This window comes from Diceros bicornis, chromosome 10 (genome assembly GCF_020826845.1).
Source record: "Diceros bicornis minor isolate mBicDic1 chromosome 10, mDicBic1.mat.cur, whole genome shotgun sequence".
Lineage (NCBI taxonomy): Eukaryota > Metazoa > Chordata > Mammalia > Perissodactyla > Rhinocerotidae > Diceros > Diceros bicornis.
In genome coordinates this window covers 57991816-58013147 of record NC_080749.1, presented here as the reverse complement: position 1 = coordinate 58013147, position 21332 = coordinate 57991816, and the positions used below count along the sequence as shown (strand labels likewise).

Genomic DNA, 21332 nt, shown 5'->3' with positions numbered 1-21332 from the left:
GAGGCAGGGGCGAGGAAGGAAAATTGGAGGAAGGTAATCAAAAGGTACAAACTTCCAATATTAAGATAAGTAAGTACTAGGGATATAAAGCACGACATGATGAGCACAGTTAACACTGCTGTACGATATGTAGAAAAGTTAAGACAGTAGATCCCAAGAGTTCTTATCACAAGGAGAATTCTTTTTCTTTTCTTTTTTTATTGTATCTATATGAGATGATTGATGTGAACTAAACCTATTGTGGTAATCATTTCGCAATATATGTAAATCAAACCATCATGCTGTGTACCTTAACCTTCTACAGTGATGTATGTCAATTATTTCTCAATAAAACTGGGGAAAAAAAAGAAATAGTGGGGAAGACCCCTCCCAGGCTCAGAAAAAATCTCGAATACTAACCTCAGGAACTACCCCTTCTAAGGAATACACTTTAAATGGGTGAATTTCATGGTATGTGAATTATATCTCAATAAAGCTGCTAAAAAAAAAGAAATAACCAGTATAAGTTACTTAATTCTCAGAATGAATTACAAAGGAAATTTCAGAGTTATCTTCTTAAACAAAGAGGTACCAGCCGTATATTACATAAAGAGGGAAATTTTTAGAAATAGGTATCTCAGACTATAGAAGGAGTCTAAAAGAACTACCAAACCTTTGCCAGAAAAGAGGCAACAGGCTGACAGGTAAACTGTTAGTACTATGCTGTCTCCTCATCCACCAGCACAGATTTATCTATCACACCTATTCTTTCTTACCAAGACAAGTAATATCACTTTAATTTTTAAAGTTGCTCATTTTCTTACCACTATACAGACACCATCACTAAGCTTATTTGTAATTCTTTCTACTCTTTCCAACACTTTTAGAAGTTCCTGGTAGTCTTAGAATTAACACCTCATCTTAAAAGTTGTTTCTACAAATAAATTGAAATTTGTCAGGAGGCCTAAGCCTCTAAAGACAAGAATCGTCTTTTCCATTTACCCTAATCTGCCCACATATGATCAAAAACTTTAATAAATACTTGCTCCAACTCAAAAGTCACAAGGTTGAAATTCATTAAGGAAAAGAAGGTCAGTATAAGCCTTTATTTTAGACAGAAAATTTTTCTATTTAAAACTAAACTCCAAGTTCCCAGCTTTTTGTGAAATATTTCCTTACATCTGAGAAATGAAGCCATTTGAAAATATTTCTTTGAATTAAAGCACATAATATAATCTAAATATAATCCAATCTAAATATAACCTAAATATAATCCAAAGAAAAACTGTAAACCATTTAAATGCCAATCAATGAGGGTCTAGTTAAATACAATAGAGTACATTCAAGTATTGGAATATCTGGTAGCTGTCAAAAAGAATGAAGTGACTCTAAATGTGATGATATGACATAAGCTTTATAGAATTAAGTGTAAACCAAGGAGTAATAAACTCCCATTTGTGTTTTTAAAAATACATACATATATGCTTATATATGGCAATAGTGTTTACTCTGGGTAAGGGAAATGCCTGAAAGACCGGGGTAGGAGGCAGACCTTTCCCTAGACACCCTTCAGTACCTTTTGAATTTTGTACGTCTGTACATGTTTTAATTTTGTACATGTAATTACTTATTCAAAAAGTGGATTTTAAAATATATACCTTTATATTAGCAAATTTTCTTTAAAATTCTAGTTCTCCATCAAAATTCTAAGGTGCTGATAAGAGGTGACCATGCCTTAAATTTCTGTATACTCATATTGCCTTATATGTACAGCAGGCACTCTAAAGTAGTAAAACCCACCTTAACACTGTAAGTGAGGTTAAAAAAATAAAAATTAGTAAAAGAAGACCTTGCATTATTGCAAGGTTAATAAAATGACCAGGGCAAGTCTGTGTAACTATCCAGCTACGAGTTCTGCAGGAGGGTCCCACTGTGAAAGCAAAATCCATCCAGGTTCCAAATGCAGTTTGATGGAGGGCAACTGCCATTCAGTCTTATATTCAAATCCAGATTACTTATCATCACTTGATTATATGCACATTATGCCAATATTTTATATCCACTTTATATAACTGTTTACAAATAACTCCACGGCAATGTGACATTATAGAGACTTATATGTCATTCACTTTTCTTCCTGTTTTAATAAAAATGTTGCAATAAATTTTAAAATTTTCTAATTTTCAAATATGATGTTTGTTCTCAAGGAAATTGAAAGCTTCAATTGCTATTTAATATAAAATGCAAGTATTTGCTTGAAGCAAATAAAATCTTTCATAATTTAAAAATATACTTTCAGGCGACTTCAGAACTGAGAAAAATGTCAGTCATTTGATTCTGAATCTTCCCTCTCCCTCTACTTTTCCCCTGAAACATAAAAATCAACAAGGAAAACAAATAAAACCACACAAGACCTACACCTTCAGTATTACTAGCAGACAAAAAACATTATGACCTTCAAATTACCTGTAAATAGAGATAAAACGAAAAAATTCCAACAGACCTTCTACAGCCTTCCAGCTGCTGCAAGCTTGTAAGGGCAGAAAGCGAGTAAGGAGAGGCTTAAAAGACTCTGTAACAAAGAGTGGAGGGTAGCAGAGGACTTGGAGGAAACACAGACAAAATCAACCCCAGAAAGCAAAATGCAACAATAACGCCAAAATACTGTACAGGACTTGGTAATCCACAGCCCTGGTTATGGGGAGGGGTTTGAAATGGGAGGAAACAGAAATGACAGCCTTGGAGAAGCAAGGGGAGTATCTTCAAGGGAACATCATATTTAGAGAGATGTGGTACTCGTGGTAGACAAGGCAGGGAAGGGAAAGAATAAAATAAGAGAGGGAAATGAAAGATCCTACAGAAATGAAACAGAAACAAGACATGCCATGTCTTCTCCCACCCAAAACACCACCACCCATAAAACAAATAGCACAAAAGAGAGTAGAAGTGACAGAAAAGAACACTCCAAAACTAGGAACTCTTTCCAAGTAATAAATAGGAACAGAAAAAAGCAGACCAAATCCATAAAAAACTACTGCAAAAAGTCATAAAAGGTAAATAAGCTTTTCGGCTGATGAAAAGTCTCCTGCCAAAAACCAATCACGATCCTGAAGAAAAGTGTAACACAACATTTCAAACTGAACTAAATACTGTCAAACAAGCATTTGAGGATATAAAACAATACTTGAATCAGAAATACAAATACTAAAAACATAAATGGACAAAGAACAAGAAGAAATGAAAAAAGAGATGATCAAACTCCAAAAAGAAACAGAACAACAACAAATCATATAAAAAATGAAAGCTTAGAGGGAGATGGGCTCAGATGTTAGCCCAGGGTCAATCTTCCTCAGCAAAAAAAAAAAGAGGTGGATTGGCAACAGATGTTAGCTCAGGGCTAATCTTCCCCACCGAAAAAAAAAAAAAATGAAGGCTAAGTTATAAGGTAGCCAAAGGAGAACAGAGAATAGATTCAAATGAAAACTTAATAAATGGAATTGAAGAAAAGCAGGAAAATAATCAAGAGAATGAAAATGTAATCAAGACAGAAGTTGAGAAAAAAAGATCACAGAAATAGTGGTTGAAATGGAGAACAAGCAAAGGAAGTCGGACATAGGTATAATTGGTGTCCTTGAAGAAGAAAAATTAAAACAATTTTTAAAAAACCCTAATATTTAGCACTACAATCCAAAAAAAATTTCCAGAAATAAAAGAAGATCTGAATATACACATAGAATTGTATGTGTCCCAGAGCATACCAGAGCAAAATGACCCAGGACAATCAACTCTGAATCGTAAAAGTAGTAAACTTCAACAATGAAGAAAAGAATCCTTAGGGCTCCCAGGCAAAAAGAGGAAACAAGCTACAAAAGCAAGAGAACTGGCATCAGCTTGCTTTAACACAACACACAAAACCAGGCAACAGTGGAGAAGCATTTTCAAGAAACAAGGAAAGAAACTGTGACCCCAGGATATTAGATCTACTTAACTGTCCTGCAAGTATCAAGTCCATAGAAAAACAGTTTAGAACATTCCAGAACTCATGGGACATACAAATGTGACTTTCCAAGGACTTTACTAAAGGATAAACTTTATTTAACCAAAAAATGACTAGTAAAACTACACAAAAAGACTGATAATAAGCGTTTCATCTCTTTCATTCTAGAGCAAATGGCGAAAACAAGCATGGGTCATGGTCTTAAAAAAAAAATGTACTTTTAACCGTTTTTCAAATAACAGAGCAAATCTACACAGCAAATTCCATATATTGGAAAAGAATGCAAAGCATTTCAGATGTTTTGACTATTTATGCTAATTTTCATTATATTGATCATGTTATAGCATCTAAAATGAGAGGAAGCTGATCGTAGAAAAAAATCATTATGAAAAATTCATAATACAAAACAAAAGAAAAACATTAAAATGTGGTTACTCACACATGGAACATAGTAGGAAACGGGAAAATAGGTTTTTTAATGGTAATACTTTCAAAGTTGTCACCAAATGATTAAACTATAGCAAAAGAAAATATTTTAAAGCTCAAGGAAAAATTTATGATTCACATTTAAAGCATGAGATTATTATTTAGATAGTTCAAAACAGCAGATAAAAATACATTTTACAAAAGAACACAATTTCACATAAATTTACTTCCTCAATCATGCTGTCTCCTGGCCTATATTCAGATGACTCTACATACACATAATACAGAAATGGGAATTAGGGACCATAAATACACTTGTAAAGAGCATTGATGCCAAAATAATAAACAGCCACAAGAGTAATACATTTAACATTTTTTGAGTACTTACTACATGCTTATAAACTGCTTAGCATAATCTCATTTAATCCTCAGAAAAAGTTTATGAAGATGGATATTTTTATCATCCCCATTTTATAGCAAAGGAGATTGTGTAAATTAGGTGATTCTCTATGCCCAAAGTTACAGAAATATAAGTGGTGGAACCAGGATTGAAATCCAGATCTGACAGATTTCATGGTTCATGCTCTTACATCAGTATGGCATTCTGCATGTATATTTACATTAAATACGGTAATTAATTTACCCTAGTATATTTTTTTTTATAAATCATATTTCTTTGTGTACTTTATTATTACAATGAGTTTGCCTTTCTTAAATTTATACAATAATTTACCATTGAGGGAGGTAGTCCAGTCTTTTACATAAAGTTTAAACTATTTTAAAAGGCATAAAACACCAAATTATTTCTCTAGCCACCCTGTAACCCTTATCACTCTGCCCCTAGATCTGCTGCCCACTCCACCCTACAATTAAATCTTATGTTCTAGTTATACTGAAAAACCGGCAGCTTCACAAAGTAGACATGGTTCTTTCTCACTTCTAAGCCTGCCCGAATGCAGTTCTCTCTGCAGTGCCACTCCCTCCCCAACTTATTCCCTCAACTCTGTCTGGAACTATTTTCTCCCTAACAACCTTCAAGGACCACTTTAGGCATGGTGTCTCTGAGGAAGTCTTCTTAAGCAGCCATCAACGTGACTTTTGTCTATATTTTTACTGTGTTTATTTCTATCACAGAATTTATCATACTGTATTACGCTTGTCTATTATTATCTGTATCTTTGGACTGTGCCAGCACTCAAGCACCTAGCAACTAGAATTTTTTAAATGCTAATTGATGGGAGAAAATAACGTCTCATGTGGTTACTTGAAAAGATAATTTATATTTACAGAGCTGACTCTATGTATACATCTATAGTATAATTAATAATTATCAGTTTTAATACCTATTTGTTATTCATTTGATATGTGATGGCAAAATATTCTATTCTTCTAGCTAACTTTCAGATGATGCATTAGTACAAAAAGTTCCATAATAATATTAGAGAACTATTTTTATTTAAAGGAATTTAACATATATTTTTCTCATTAAAAATGTAGTTCTGATTTTCCATAGAAGAGTACACTGATCAGAAAAAGAATGAGAGTCAACTGGTGAGATATCTTGACAAAGGTTTGTCATTGATTATCACGAAAAAGATCTAAGCTATCCCACTGGTCATCAACTCAGTAGTTGATCTCTAGGTGTCACTAAGAGACATAGTTCACTACTTTCTTCCCTCTTTGATTACTACTGTCAAAGGTTAGAATTTATGCCCTAACATTAGTTTATGATAATTGCTATATCCATGAATACAGCTAAATGCTATCCATGAATATAGCTAAATGTTTCCAAAATCTCTTTTTTTCAGCATATACCACCTTCTGAAGTTAGTGATGAGTATCTCCGCTAATTTAAAAACACTTGTTTTATCTTATTTCTCTAAATTTAAGGGGTATCCCTCTCTACTATTCTAAGAATTGAAAAATAAGCCCATGTTCTCCTTATCCATACAATTCACAGTGCCTACATAACAATTAGTTTGCAAACAGAAGGAAGGTTAGTTTTTTTCTTACTCGTACAGGAATCAAATGTTTTGGATAAAATGAAGAATTACATTCTAATCTACCCAGCATTAAGTAGCCAAGCAAAGGATACTAGTTAAGTAGTGAAAAAATAAAAGACCAAGGTAAGTTTTAAAAGATATGTGAATCAACAGAATTTTAAATTCCACTTATTCAAAAAATCAAGTAGTAGTAACAAAAGATATAATTACAGAAAGACAATAAAACAATACATCAGTTCTTTCCTCCTGATTATTCAGACAAGATTAAAGAATACTATAATATAAAATGTTAAAGCGAACCACTTTAAACCCTAACAACTACTCTCCCTAAAGTTACTGACTAAAAACTCTAAAAGAAAAAAGCAAAATGTCAGAGGAAGTTTAATGAGATGTTCTCATAATAAAAACTTTATGAAGTACTAAATTAAAGTAATAAAACTTTTTAAAAAATCACCATTCTTTAAATATATAAAACATGTCTTTCTTTCAAAGATCTGTTATCACAATATCACAGATTTTCAGAAAACTGAGTCACTAACCTGTATGTTTTCATAATAAATTTGCAGTAATATTTACCTTCAGATCCCATGATGAAGTGATGGATATCAGGGCCTGTTGACATACGAGGTCCTTGAGAGCTTTTTTCTATTATACCTCTAGGTGTTACCATTTTTATATGAACCACCTGTTTAATACAATGCACGATGTAAATTCTAGACATTTCTCAGTGAATGTTGTGTGTGTGTGTACACACATCCATATATATTTATATAAACACTACTTGTTAAATATTGGGTTAAGTGATAAACGGTGATGCCCTTCAGAATTCTAATATCTTTTAGTAATTTTTAGACTAAAAATAAATTTTATTTAACTTTAAAAGAGGGAAAAATAACCTACGATAGTTATTGGTTTAGATATATTTATCATCTTAAGAACTGAAAAACATATTTCTTCAAACCAAATTTAGTCTAGGGTTATCCATGTCGCAAAGAACTAAAGCACGGAAAAAATAAGCAATGATGATATTTTAATAGGTTCCTTCTTTCACTTAACGATATTTATGAAGTATCATTATTCATGTCAAGCACTGCTCTAGATTCTTAGAACTCTAAGAAAAAATTTACTCTTGCCTTATCTCCACCTTCAACTTATCTACTTTGCCCACTAAGTAGAAAAGAGTGAAAAGAATGAAGTATTGATTATGTTCAGGTGAAAACTGGAACAGAGAGGGAGATGCAGTGACTGAGTAAAAGAGAGGGAGAGAGATTATGTGTGTGACATATGTCTTACAGGTGAGAAAGTAAGTATATTAGAAGAGGGGGTCACTCAAAAATAGTTTCTGAGATGTGAATCAGAAATGGTTAGGTAAAAATCCAACACATTTTTAGAATGATTTTTTGACAGACAAATAAAAAGTCTATTTATTGTTGAAGGAATGAGCAGAAGACATCAATAAGCAATTCACAAAAGAAGAAATAAAAATTGCCAATGAGGTCATTTTAAAAATTTACTTTCACTAGCAATTAATGAAATAAAAAATTAAAAGACAAAATAGACATTAAAAGTCCAGTAATATAAAGATTCTCAAAGTGCTAGTAGGAATGTCAACTGGCACAAAACTTCTATAGAGAAATTTGGCAGTAAGGATTCAAAGACTTAAAAAAGTATAAACATCTTGATCAAACAATTCAAGCTCTAGGAACTTAGCCAAAGAAAATGATTAAAGAGGTATGCTAAAGAAATTACTATAGAAGATATTTTTCCTTTCATTTTCCATAATTTTGAAATCAAGAATAATTTAAATGTTCATTAATAGGGAGTTACTTTAAGAAACTATGAATTATCAATAAAAGAGAATTAGATGGACTCAAAAAATGATGGTGCAAACTTATGTTCATTTACATATTAATATGTTGATAACATAATTTTAGAAGCAGATTAAACACAGTATGATCCTTTTTATATTAAAAATTAGATACAGACGTGTTTGTGAATATGCCTACAAAAGGTCTAGAAGGATAAATACAAAGACGTTAAAAGTGTTAGAAATTATTATATATATTTAATATACATAACATATCTGAATTTCTTTTTCATAGTGCTACATAACGTGTATACTGAAAAGTATACCAAGGCACCTTTCATAGAAGCAATGGATTACTACTGCTAATAGCCAAAAGCTTCAGCTCTATAGCATCAGCATAAGAAACCATAACATTTAATCAGAAATGCTCAGGAAATCCTTTAGTGAAGAGATATTCATTAAATTAAAAAATAAATTTCAGTTGAACTATAATTAGAATTCCTTACTTGAAAACAAGCGCAGATCAGAATTTAAGATGAAAAGTTTATCCCACTGTATATAGACAGCACCAAGACTTCTCAATTTTCAGATTATAATCTTAAAACTTTATACCAATCATCTTCAGCTTTTTTCAAACAGTTAAATAGGTATTAGTACCATGACTTATTGTACTTTAAAGAATTTGCGTCAATATTGATTAGAGAAATATATTAACATATTCAAAAAGTTTAATTTTTTTCATGAGTTCCATCTGTAACCACATAAAGGAATATATCAACTTCAGTAAAGTTTTCATAAAAGCAAATAATGTAAATTAAGCCAGTTTTAGTGGAAATTATATACTGCAAAAAAATTTTAATTTAAAAATAAAATGTGCTAAGTAATTACTAATGCAAATAAGTATATTAGCATGTACGCTTATAATTTGTGGCCTTTAAATATCTCCAAAAAAGGATTAAAATAAATCACATGCCTTAGCAGCACAAAATATACCAATATATCAAATATTTGCTTAATTCTGATAAAGCTCTTAATAATCCAACAGCAAAAGGATCAAATCCTCTCCCCTGGAACTGAATTTGTTATTTTAATTGCAAAAAGAAAAATGTGATTTCTAAAATATACTCAATAAAAAAAAAAATAAACAGGATAATGTAAACATTTTTAAAGTGCTCATAACAAAGACACTTTAAAGTCTTAAATTTCTGGGTGTTAACTATAAAGAACCAAAATATTTCATTAAAGATTTGATATTTCTAGCAACAAAGATATTGATGAAAATGTTGAAACTTTAGATTTGAAAAGCAATGCTAAATAGCTCTAGGAATAATGTTAGGAACACCACTTTAATAGTCTCATAAATTAAAGTTCTTTTAAATGGTTATCAAAATACTGATGATAAGGGAACTAACATTTATGAAGCACCTACTACACATGCATGACCAACTCTGCTAAGAGTTTTCGTTTTATGTCCTTTACTTCTTATAATAATTCTATGCATCAATTATCATTATACCATTTTACAGAGGAGGAAACTGAAGCTTAGAAAGGTGAACCAATTTGCACAAGGTCATACAACTAATCACTGGAAAAGCTACAAATGGAACAAATGATACCTAATTCCTAACCAGGATGCCCATAGTTACACTATTATCACACTAACTCCCAGAACACTGGCACCAGATCAGCTAAAACAAAATGGTGTGCACCTAAAACATCACAGGATATAGTGCCACTTACTAGAACATTTTCAATTGGGCTCTTTAATTCTATACAAAAAAAAATTTTTTCAGCAAAATAAATATAAAATCTTCTAAGGCAAAAAAATAGCAATAAGATCACCTGAATAAATGGACTAAAATCTTGAAAGAGTTGAAGACCAAGGCTCCACGAGGCATATAAAATAATATTTATATCATTTATAAGTTAGATACTATGAAACATCTACCAAGCTTAAAAATCAGTCACTTGAAAAGGAGCATCCATAAATAATGACCACAGTTGTGTCTTTTAACTGCTTCTATTACACATGGCAACACTACTATAACCAAAAAGGGGTATACTTTTGGGCAACTCTACCATCCAACTCAATTTTTAAAGGCTTTAATCACTTTATAAAAATCTCAATATAGTAATCAATTATTATATAGTAACTAGAAAAAAATTTACCAGGTCCTCAATATTGCCATAGACATTCTTCTTCATGCCTGATGCCCGAGTAGATACCCATCCTCCTACAGTGCTGAATTCCAGGGAATCGGGTTCATGACCTGTACAATAACCACTTTCCTTAAGCTGAAAAACAAAAATGTAATATTTTACTAGTGAAAATGGTCCCATTTCACACAGCACTCAACACATTAACTCTTCCCACTTTGAAATTTCCATATGTCACTAGAATTTGGACTCATTAAAACCTACATAGAAAAATAAATACTTTTATCACACTTGTCCAAAAATTTTTTAAAGCTTTTGCCTAGTGGAAAACTTTACAAAACTGAAAAACGTCGGCCAAAAGACAGTTGTATTTTCCACAGGTTCTGTAGCCAATCTTACTCCTTACATCCTTTTATTTTAAAGCCAACTACCCTCCCTACTTTTTTTTTTTCCCCACAGAGACAATTTAAATACTTATGGAGATCAGATTATACTTAAATAACTGCCAACTTCACCTAAACACTTTCAATAAACAAAGCACTTAATCTCTTGTTTTCTCTACCTTAATATAATATGCAGCAGGCCTGCAGAAAATCCAAGCAAATTGCGTGTACTTAATTCTCTCAAGGAGTCATGTGTTTTAATGTACAGCCATCTGGCTAGGTTTCCTGCATGTAACACTGTCATTTACTTGTGATGCGGATCATGCATTCCTGTACATTAAATAGTCACTTGTTTCTCATTTTTCTATATTAGCTTGGCTTTGCCATCTGCACAGCACCTGAGGTTGAATGGATGCCCTTTACTACAACACCAAAGACATTCCACTGAAATCATTTTAAAGACTCAGCCATCTCATGTCAAACGGTACAGACACCACCATCTGCATACCCACTGTCTACAGCACTCAAGCCCATCAATCTGTGTTGACCATTTTGATAGTCATCCAGTTAAGCAATTGCTTCTACTTTTCAAGTAAGTCATGCAAAGACGTAGAATATGTTAGCTATGTTTGTATCTATGTATTTAAGTATGGTGTGAAAGGTATAATCCAAAATTTGAAAGCCTATTAGGTTAAATATAATTTGTTAGCTTTCACACACAAGCAATGCAAATTATTTATCTTTTCTAATTTTGTTGCTAGGAAAACAAGATTTAAAAACACATCAATTGTTACATAATATGATTTTTTTCACTAAATATTCAATACATTTATTTAATTTTAAAAGGTTAATAACCACCCACAAATAAGTAGTTTAAGTACATGACTGAACAGATTAAAATGAAGATTATCAGACTTTTATATGTCTTTCCTAACTCCCAAACAATCTAAATTCATATTATTTACTCTCAAAAGACTACTGTTACTCAATTTTTCTAAAATTAGGAGAAGAAAAAGAAAAGATATTCACAGAGAACTTAGATGTGCTAGGCACTGAACAGAGAGTTCTCACATATTCTCATGATAAAATCTCCACATTACCTATATAGAAGCAAATCATTAAATATACATTTAAACTATTTCTATAAATATATCCAATATTAGACATACTATTAATTTGCCTCTTAGGTCTGGTAGGCTACTTCATCACCTTCTCCAATTATAAGTAGCTACTATGAGCCAGAAATTATGTAAAGCAATGAAAATGAGGATCCAGGGCCGGCCCCGTGGCTTAGCGGTTAAGTGCACGCACTCCGCTGCTGGCGGCCCGGGTTCGGATCCCGGGTGTGCACCGACGCACCGCTTCGCCGGCCATGCTGAGGCCGCGTCCCACATACAGCAACTAGAAGGATGTGCAGCTATGACATACAACTATTTACTGGGGCTTCGGGCGAAAAAATAAATAAATAAATAAAATCATAAAAAAAAAAAAAAAAATGAGGATCCAAAAAAAAAAGTTAGTCCCTAGGCTGAGGGAGCTCTACCTAGCAAACCAATATAAATCTACTTCTTTGTTAAAATCTGACTAACTTCCTACTAGGTAAGTGAGGTAAATGTAATGGTTAAGAACATGAGTTTGAGACTTATCATTTACCCTTGCTAGAAAATTTGCATACTACAATATGCTAATTCAATAAGAAACAACTCTTGGCATACAGTCAGTACTCAATAAATGGTAACTATGATCATATATATTCAGCCACTTCTCCTTTTAAAGAATACGTGTTTGTTAATGCCATTAACTGCTAAGAAAAATCCACTGAGAAAAGTCTATAGATTTACTCACACACTTAACCAAATATTCTTTTTTAATAAAATAAAATAGTCTCTCTTCTCTGTCTATACACCAGGAAGCTTGATGGCAATACAAACTTTATCTTACTTCTGGTCTCCTTATTCAATAGGGAAACAACAAATATTTACTACTATGTGCTATGCTTCAGATATATCACTAAACAAAACAATACTGAATTGTTCAGCTTGTATTATAGAGACAGAAAAGGGAGCTGAAATTAACAAGAAACATAATTAAATTAATACAGAACAATTAGAAGAGAAGTGTAATGGAAAAAATAAAAAGTAGAGCAGGGACATCCATTTCTACCCAAGTTGAAGTAAAAGGGACTAGATTTACACTCCCATCTGAAAAGAACAAAAAACAGAAAAATATTAAGAAGCCAAAGTTTTCAAACACTGGACATGTAACAAAGAACAGCGATCCCTAACAGAAAGCAAACAAAGGAGGTGAGCATTACGATTGCCCCTAGCTTACTGCTCCAGGCTGCAGTGCAGAGAAAAAATTCAGGCAGAACCTGGCAAACACTGTGAGTTGAGGAGACCAAGTTTAGTGTTGTGGGAAACCAAGGTCTCTGGAGTTCACAAGAGAAAGTACTGAAGAGGAGAGAGCAGCACAGAGAGAGACCCCTGAGACTGACACAGGGTTTGCCCTCCACTAGTCAGCAGAGTACTGAAAAGCACATGCAAGCGAGGAAACTACCCAGGACCAGAGGAAAAAACAGTCCAAAAAGATTAGAGAACAGTGCCAGCACTCACAGAGGGCCAGAAATAGTACTGCTCCCACCAGCGCAGCTGGAAAAACTCTTAAATCACAGAGCATGAGGTAGAATACCCAGGAAGGTCATTCCTCAGTAATGGGAAATGATTACACTCAGACTGAGCACTGCTCCGAATCCACCTACAAGATCATAAAAGCAACTAAAGGATCCAATTGTTTCCAAATAACTGCATCCCAGAAAAAAGCTCAAGAATATTTACAGAACTGAAAAACACCAAGACCCAACAAGATAATATTCACAATGGTTGGCACCTAATAAAAAATTACCAAGCATACAAAGAAGCAGGAAAATACAACCCATGATGAGTAAAATAATCATTATGAGGTCAATAATCAAAACTGACCCAGAACTAACACAGGTGTTAGAATTAGCTGACAAGGATATTAAAACAGTTACTATAACAGTATTCCATATGTTCAAAAAATTAAGTAGAGACATAGAAGATATAACAAGACTCAAAACATCTAGAAGTGAAAAACATAATGTCTGAAATAAAATATGCTTAATGAGATTAAGAGCAGAACATACACAGCAAAATAAAAGATGAGTAAACTTCAAGACATAGCAACAGAAACTAAAAGAAAGTAAAAAGAGCAAAGTGAGCTGTGAAACTCCACGCAGTCTAATACGTGAGTAAACAGAGTCCCTAATGGTCAGGTCGGGGGAGGGGGGCGATTATCTGAGGGAAGAATGGCCAAAATTTTCCAAATTTGAAGAAAGCTATAAACCCACAGATCAAAGAAGCTCAACAAATCCCCAACATAAGAAACACAGAGAAAACTACACCAAGGTCCATAATAATCAAACTGCTCAAATGAATAATAAGAAGAAAATCTTAAAAGCAACCAGAGAAAAAAACCACATTATGTATACAGAAATAAAGATAAGGGTAACAACACATTTCTCATCAGAAACAACGAAGTAAGATGACAGTGGAGCAATATCTATATATTACTGAATAAAACAAAACAAAACACTGTCAATCTTTAATTCTATACTCAGTTAAAATATTTTTTAAAAAAACAAAAAGGTGACCTCAAATTAATAAGCAATTATAGCAAGGTTACAGGATACATGGTTAATATATGAAAGTCAATTGCTTTCCTATATACCAACAATGAACAAGTGGAATTTGAAATTAAAAACATAATCCATTAGCACTCCCCAAAATTAAACACTTAGGTATAAATCTAACAAAAATTACATACAAGATCTATATGAGGAAAACTATAAAACTCTGATGAATGAAATCAAAGAAGAACTAAATGAATGGCAAGATGGTCTATGCTTGTGGAAGACTCAATATTGTCAAGATGTCAGTTCTTCCCAAATTGATCTACAGATTGAAAGCAATCCCAATCAAAATCCCAGCAAGTTATTTCATGGACATTGACAAACTGATTCTAAAGTTTATATGGAGAGGCAAAAGACCCAGAATATCCAAACACAATATTGAAGAAGAACTATGAGCCAGGAAATGGATGGACACTACCCAACTTCAAGACTTACTATAAAGCTAAAATAATCCAACAGTTGTGGTTTTGGAGAAAGAATAAACAAACAGATCAATGGAACCGAAGAGAAAGGCCAGAAATAGATCCCCATAAATATACTCAACTGATCTTGGACAAAGGAGCAAGGGAATACAATGGAGCAAGGACAATCTTTTCAACAAATGGTGCCGGAACAACTGGACATTCACATGCAAAAACAAGAATCTGGACACGGACCTTATACCCATGACAAAAACTAACTCAAAATGGATCATAGACCTAAGTGTAAAATGCAAAACTATAAAACATCTAAAAGATAACATAGGAGGAAACCTAGATGACCTTGCATATACTGATGCCTTTTTAGATACAACACCCAAGAGATAAGCTGGACTTCATTAAAATTAAAAACTTCTGCTTTGTGAAGGATAATATGAAGAGAATTAGAAGAGAAACCACAGACTGGGAGAAAATATTTGCAAAAGACACATCTGGTAAAAGACTATTACCCAAAATATACAAAGAACTCTTAAAACCCAGCAATAAAAAAACAAACAACCCAATTCAAAATGGGCCAAGACCTTAACAGACACTTCATCAAAGATAGCAAATAATCATGAAAAGATGCTCCACATTATATGTCATAAGGGAAATGCTAATTAAAAGAACAATGAGATAAACACTACAGACCCATTAGAATGGCCAAACTGCACAACACTGACAATACCTAACGCTGGCGAGGAGGTGGAGCAATGGGAACTCTCATACAATGCTGGTGGAAATGCAAATGGTATGGCCATTTTGGAAGATAGTTTGGTGGTTTCTTACAAAACTAAACACATTCTTACCATACAATCCAGCAATTATGTACCTTGGTATTTACTCAAAGGAGTTAAAAACTTATGTCCACATAAAAACCTGCACAGAGATGTTTATAGCAGCCTTATTCATATATTGCCAAAACTTGGAAGTAACCAAGATGCCCTTCAATAGGTGAACGGATAAATAAACTGTAGTACATCCAGACAACGGAATAGTATTCAGAGAAATGAGCTATTAAGCCACGAAAAGACATGGAGGCCCCTTAAATGCATATTACTAAATGAAAGAAGCCAATCTGAAAAGGCTACATACTTTATGATTTCAACTATATGACATTCCAGAAAAGGCAAAACTATGGAGACAATAGAAAGATCAGTGGTTGCCAGGGGTACAGAGAAGAGATATGAATAGGCAGAGCACAGAGGACTTTTAGGGTAGTGAAATTACTCTGTATGATAATATAATGATGGATATATGTCATTATACATTTATCCAAACTCATAGTATGTACAACACCAAGAGTGGCCCTTAAGATAAACTACGGACTTTGAGCAATTATGATGTGTCAATGTAGGTTTATTCTTGGTAAAAAAATCTACCATTCTGGTGAGTGATGTTAATAAGGGGGGAGGGAGGCTATGCATGTGTGAGAGCAAAGGGCATTTGGGACATCTCTGTACCTCCCTCTCAATTTTGTTATAAACCTAAAACTGCTCTAAAAAAACAAAGTGTTAAAAAAAAACTTAGATGAGATAAAGACATTTTCAAACACACAAAAGCAGAAAAAATTCATCAACACCAGACCCACACTAAAGATATGTTAAAAGAAGTCCTTTAAGCAGAAGGAAAATAACATCAGATGGAATTAATGGCACCAAAGAAGGTAACTAGATGGGTAAATATATAAGACGTTTTCTTATAGCTTAAATATTTTTAAAAGATAATTGACTGTTTCAACAAAAATAATAACACTACATTGTAGGCTTTACAACATATATAAAAGTAGAATGTATAACAATAATAGCACAAAGGAGACAAGGAGAGAGGGAAGTATGATATTGTTAAGGTTCTTATACTAAACTCTGAAGTGTTATATTATCACTTGAAGGTAGTCTGTTTTAAGTTAAAGATGTATACTATAAACCGTAAAACCCTTAAAATAACAAAACAAAAAGTTACAGCTAATAAAGAAACAAAGAAGATAAAATGGTATCATAAAAAATATTCCATCCAAAGAAGGCAGTAAAAGTGGAAAAGAATGATGAAAACAGATGAGAAACATAGAAAACAAACAGCAAGATGACAGTCTTAAACTGAACCACATCAATAAACCACATTGAAGGCAAATGGTCTAACCACCTCAATTAAAAGTAGAGATTGTTGGGGCCGGCCTGATGGAGTAGTGGGTAAGTTTGTGTGCTGCGCTTCAGCAGCCCAGGGTTCACAGATTCAGATCCCGGGCACGGACCTAGCCTTGCTGTGGCGGCACCCCAGATACAAAACAGAGGAAGATGGGCACAGATGTTAGCTCAGCGCTAATCTTCCTCAGCAAAAAAGAGCAGGATTGACAACAGATGTCAGCTCAGGGCTAATTTTCCTCACCAAATAAATAAATAAAAATTTTAAAAAGAGAAAAAAAACAGTAGAGATTGTCAGGATAAATAAAAAGGAAAAGATGAATTTTATGGTGTCTATAAAGAAAAGCACTTTAAATATAAAGATACAAATTGGTTAAAAGTAAAAGAATAAAAAAAGGAAAAAGATATATCATGCTAACAATAGTCAAAAGAAAACTGGAATGGCTGTTTTAATACCAGATGAAGTAGATTTCAGAGCAAAAATATTATCAGGAAGAAAGAAGGTCATTTCATAATTACAAAATGGTTCATTAATCAAGAAAATATAATAATCCTAAGCATTCCCCCAATAACAGAGCTTTAAAATATATTTTATATATGATAAAATATATCAGTTTTAAAAACTGATAGAGGGGCCAGCCCAGTGGTGTAGTTCACATGTTCTGCCTCAGTGGCCCTGCGTTTGCAGGTTTGGATCCCGGGTGTGGACCTACACAGCGCTCCATCAAGCCATGCTGTGGCAGCGTCCCGCATACAAAATAGAGAAAGATGGGCACAGATGTTAGCTCAGGGCCAATCCTCCTTGCCAAAAAAAAACACAACTGATAGAACTGCAAGAAAAAGTAGACAGATCCCAGGGCTGGCCTGGTGGTGTAGCGGTTAAGTTCATGCACTCTGCTTCGGTGACCTGGGGTTCACAGGTTTGGATCCCAGGCACGGACCTACACGCTGCTCATCAAGCCATGCTGTGGCAGCATCCCACATACAAAATAGAGGAAGACTGGCACAGATGTTAGCTCAGGGCCAATCTTCCTCATGCAAAAAGAGGAAGATTGGCAACATATGTTAGCTCAGGGCCAATCTTCCTCACCAAAAATAAAAAGTAGACAGATCTACAATGGCAGTAGGATGTTTTAATTCCCCTCTCTCAATAGATAGAACAAGTAGACAGAAAATAGAAAAAATATAGAAGAACTGAACAACACTATAAATTAATTTGACTTAATAAACATTTATAGACTACTCCTACCAATATCAGGAGAAGATACATCCTTCTCAAGTGTACATGGAACATTTACAAGATAGACCATATCATGGGCCATAAAACAAATATCAATTAATTTGAAAGGATTCAAGACACATAAAGTATGTTTTCTGAACACAATGGAATTAACATAGAAATCAATAACAGAAAGATGTCTGGGAAAATCTTCCAATCATTAGAAACTAAATAACAACTTGTAAGGACCCATGGGTCAAAGAAAAAAATCAAAAGGAAAGCAGAAAATATTTTTAAATGAATGAAAATGAATAGACATATCAAAATTTGTAGGATACCACTAAAGCAGTAGTTGGGGAAAATTTACAGTAGTGAAAACCTATATTAGAAAAGAAGAAAGGCCTCACATAAATTACCTCAACTTCCACCTTAAGACACAAAAAAGCTCTTGACGAAATCCAAATTCCATTCCTAATAAAAACTCTCTGCAAACTAAGAAGAAGGAACTTCCTCAACTTGATAAAGGACATCTACAAAAAAAAAACTACACATAACATCATACTTAATACTTAATATCATACTTAGAGGACTGAATGCATCTCTCCTAAATCAGGAACAAGACAAGGATGTCCACTTTCACTTCTTTTCAACATTGTATTAGAGGTTCTAGCCATTGCAATCAGGTGAGAAAAAGAAATAAAGGCATACAGATTGGAAAGGAAGAAGTAAAACTGTCTCTGTTCACAAAGGACATGATCATATATGTAGAAAATCCAATGGGAGCTACAAGAAAACTTTTAGAACTAACTAGTGAATTACTAGATATAAGATACAAAAATCAATTATATTTCTATATACCAATAAACAATACACAGAAATTGAAAAAAATTTTAAATATCATTTACTATAGCACCAAAAAACATATAATACTTAGGGACAAATCTGATAAAAAAATATGAAAGATTTGTACACTGAAAACTACAAGACACTGCTGAGAGAAATTATAGACCTAAAAATACCAGAGATATACCATGTTCATGGGTCAGAAGAATCAATATTAAGATGTCAGTTCTCCCCAAATTGATGTAGAGAGTTGATACAATCCCAATCGAAATCAGAACCAGCTTTTTTGTTTTTTACAGAAATTGAGATGATGATTATAAATTTCATATGGAAATGTGAAGAACACAGAATAGCCAAAACAACTCTGAAAAAGATTCATGATAAAGCCACAATAATCCAAACAGTGTGGTATAAAGATATACAATAGATCAACAGAACAAAATAGAGTCCAGAACTAGATGCACACATATATGGACAATAGACTTTTTTATGATTGTGCAAAGTCCATTTAGTGAAGAAAGAACAGTCTTTTCAACAAATAGTGCTGGATATCCACATGCAAAAAAAAATGAACTTCAATCCATCCCTCATACCATACACAAACATTAACTTGAAAATTTTCAAAACTCATCAACGATTTGAATGTAAACTAAAAACTATGAAACTTAAATGGGAGAAAATCTTTGTAACCTCAAGTTAAGCACAGGTTTCTAGATATGACAGCAGAAGCATGATACATAAAGTAAAAAATTAAGTACATTGAACTTCATCAAAATTCAAAACATCTACTCTTCAAGACTCTGTTAAGAAAATGAAAAGATAAGCCATAGACTGGGAAAAAATATTTGCAAAGCATATATCTGAAAAAAAACTTATATCCAGAATATATAAAGAATTCTCAAAACTCAATAATAAGAAAACAAATAACCTAATTTAAAAACTGGGCAAACAACTTGAACAGACACTTCACCAAAGAAGATGTATGGATGGCAAATAGTACTTGAAAAGATGTTCAGCGTCACTAGTCATTAGAGAAATGCAAATTAAAACCACAATGAGATACCATAACACACCTACTAGAATGACTAAAATTTAAAAGACTAATAATAACAAGTATTGACGAGGATACAGAAAAACTGGACCTCTTATACAGCGCTAATGGGAATATAAAATGATGCAATCACTCTGGGAAAAAGTTTGGTAGTTTTTCAAAAAGGTAATTATATATGTACCATTTGATTTAGCCATTTCATTTCCAGATATTTACCCAAGAGAAATGAAAGTATACGCCTACGTGAGGACTTGCACATGAATGGTCATAGCAGTTTTATTTGTAATAGCCCAAAAAAATCCAAGTGTTCAACAAGTAAATGGATAAACAGTGGTATATTTATACAATGGAATACTACTGACCAATAAAAAGAAACAAACTACTGATACATGCAACAACATGCATGAATTTCAAAATAATTATGCGTAGGGAAGGAAGTCATACCCTCACCCCTCCAAAAAAAGAGTACATGATTCGATTTTAATAAAATTGTAGGACATTTAAACAAATCTACAGTGACAGAAAGTAGACCAGTGATTGCCAGTGGCGGAGTAAGGGTGGTGTGAAAAGGATTACAAAGAGGCAAGAGGAAACCTTTGGGGTTGGTGCATGTGTTCATTATCTTGATTGCAGTGATGGTTTCATGACTATTCATATATAAAAACTTATCAAGTTGTACCCTTTAAATGAGTGTAATTTACTGTATAACAATTATATACCTCAAGAAACTTATAAAACAAAACAAAAATGAATGACTTCAAGGATTTTGGCCCAAGCTGCCCAAAGAATTGAATTTCCTAAACTGAGAATAAGAGGGCTACAGAATAAGCAAATTGTGGAGGGAAAACAAAAATTTAATTTTAAAATGTTGAGTTTGAAATGTCTATTAGATATGCAAGTGGAGCCATCAACTAGGCAACTACATATACTAAATCGAGAGTTCAGGAAAGAAGTCTGAGATGATATAAATTTGACAGTTTTTGGCATATAGCTGTGCTTGAATGAAGCAGTTAGTATTCAGTAAAAATTAGTGGAATGAATAAAAGCTCTAGGTACTTTACATTATTAACTTATTTCATCCTAACAAAAACCTTATAAAGTAGGGATTACTATCTCCATTGTATAGATTAGGAAACTGAGGCATAGGGGAATGAGTTCC

The 21332-nt window shown here is 33.2% G+C and overlaps 1 protein-coding gene across 2 annotated transcripts in view; it reads right to left on the bottom strand.

Annotated features, from left to right (window-relative positions):
• The window catches only part of AGPS (alkylglycerone phosphate synthase), a 142210-nt gene that overhangs the window by 61378 nt on the left and 59500 nt on the right, over positions 1 to 21332 (bottom strand). The window contains exons 9-10 of one of the 2 annotated variants that reach the window (XM_058549315.1): positions 10382 to 10507; positions 6982 to 7090 (exon numbers count right to left, since the gene is read on the bottom strand). In XM_058549315.1, coding sequence (XP_058405298.1) covers positions 6982 to 7090; positions 10382 to 10507 — 235 coding nt within the window. The remainder of the gene's footprint in view (positions 1 to 6981; positions 7091 to 10381; positions 10508 to 21332) is intronic. The other variant, XM_058549317.1, reaches the window with a different exon arrangement.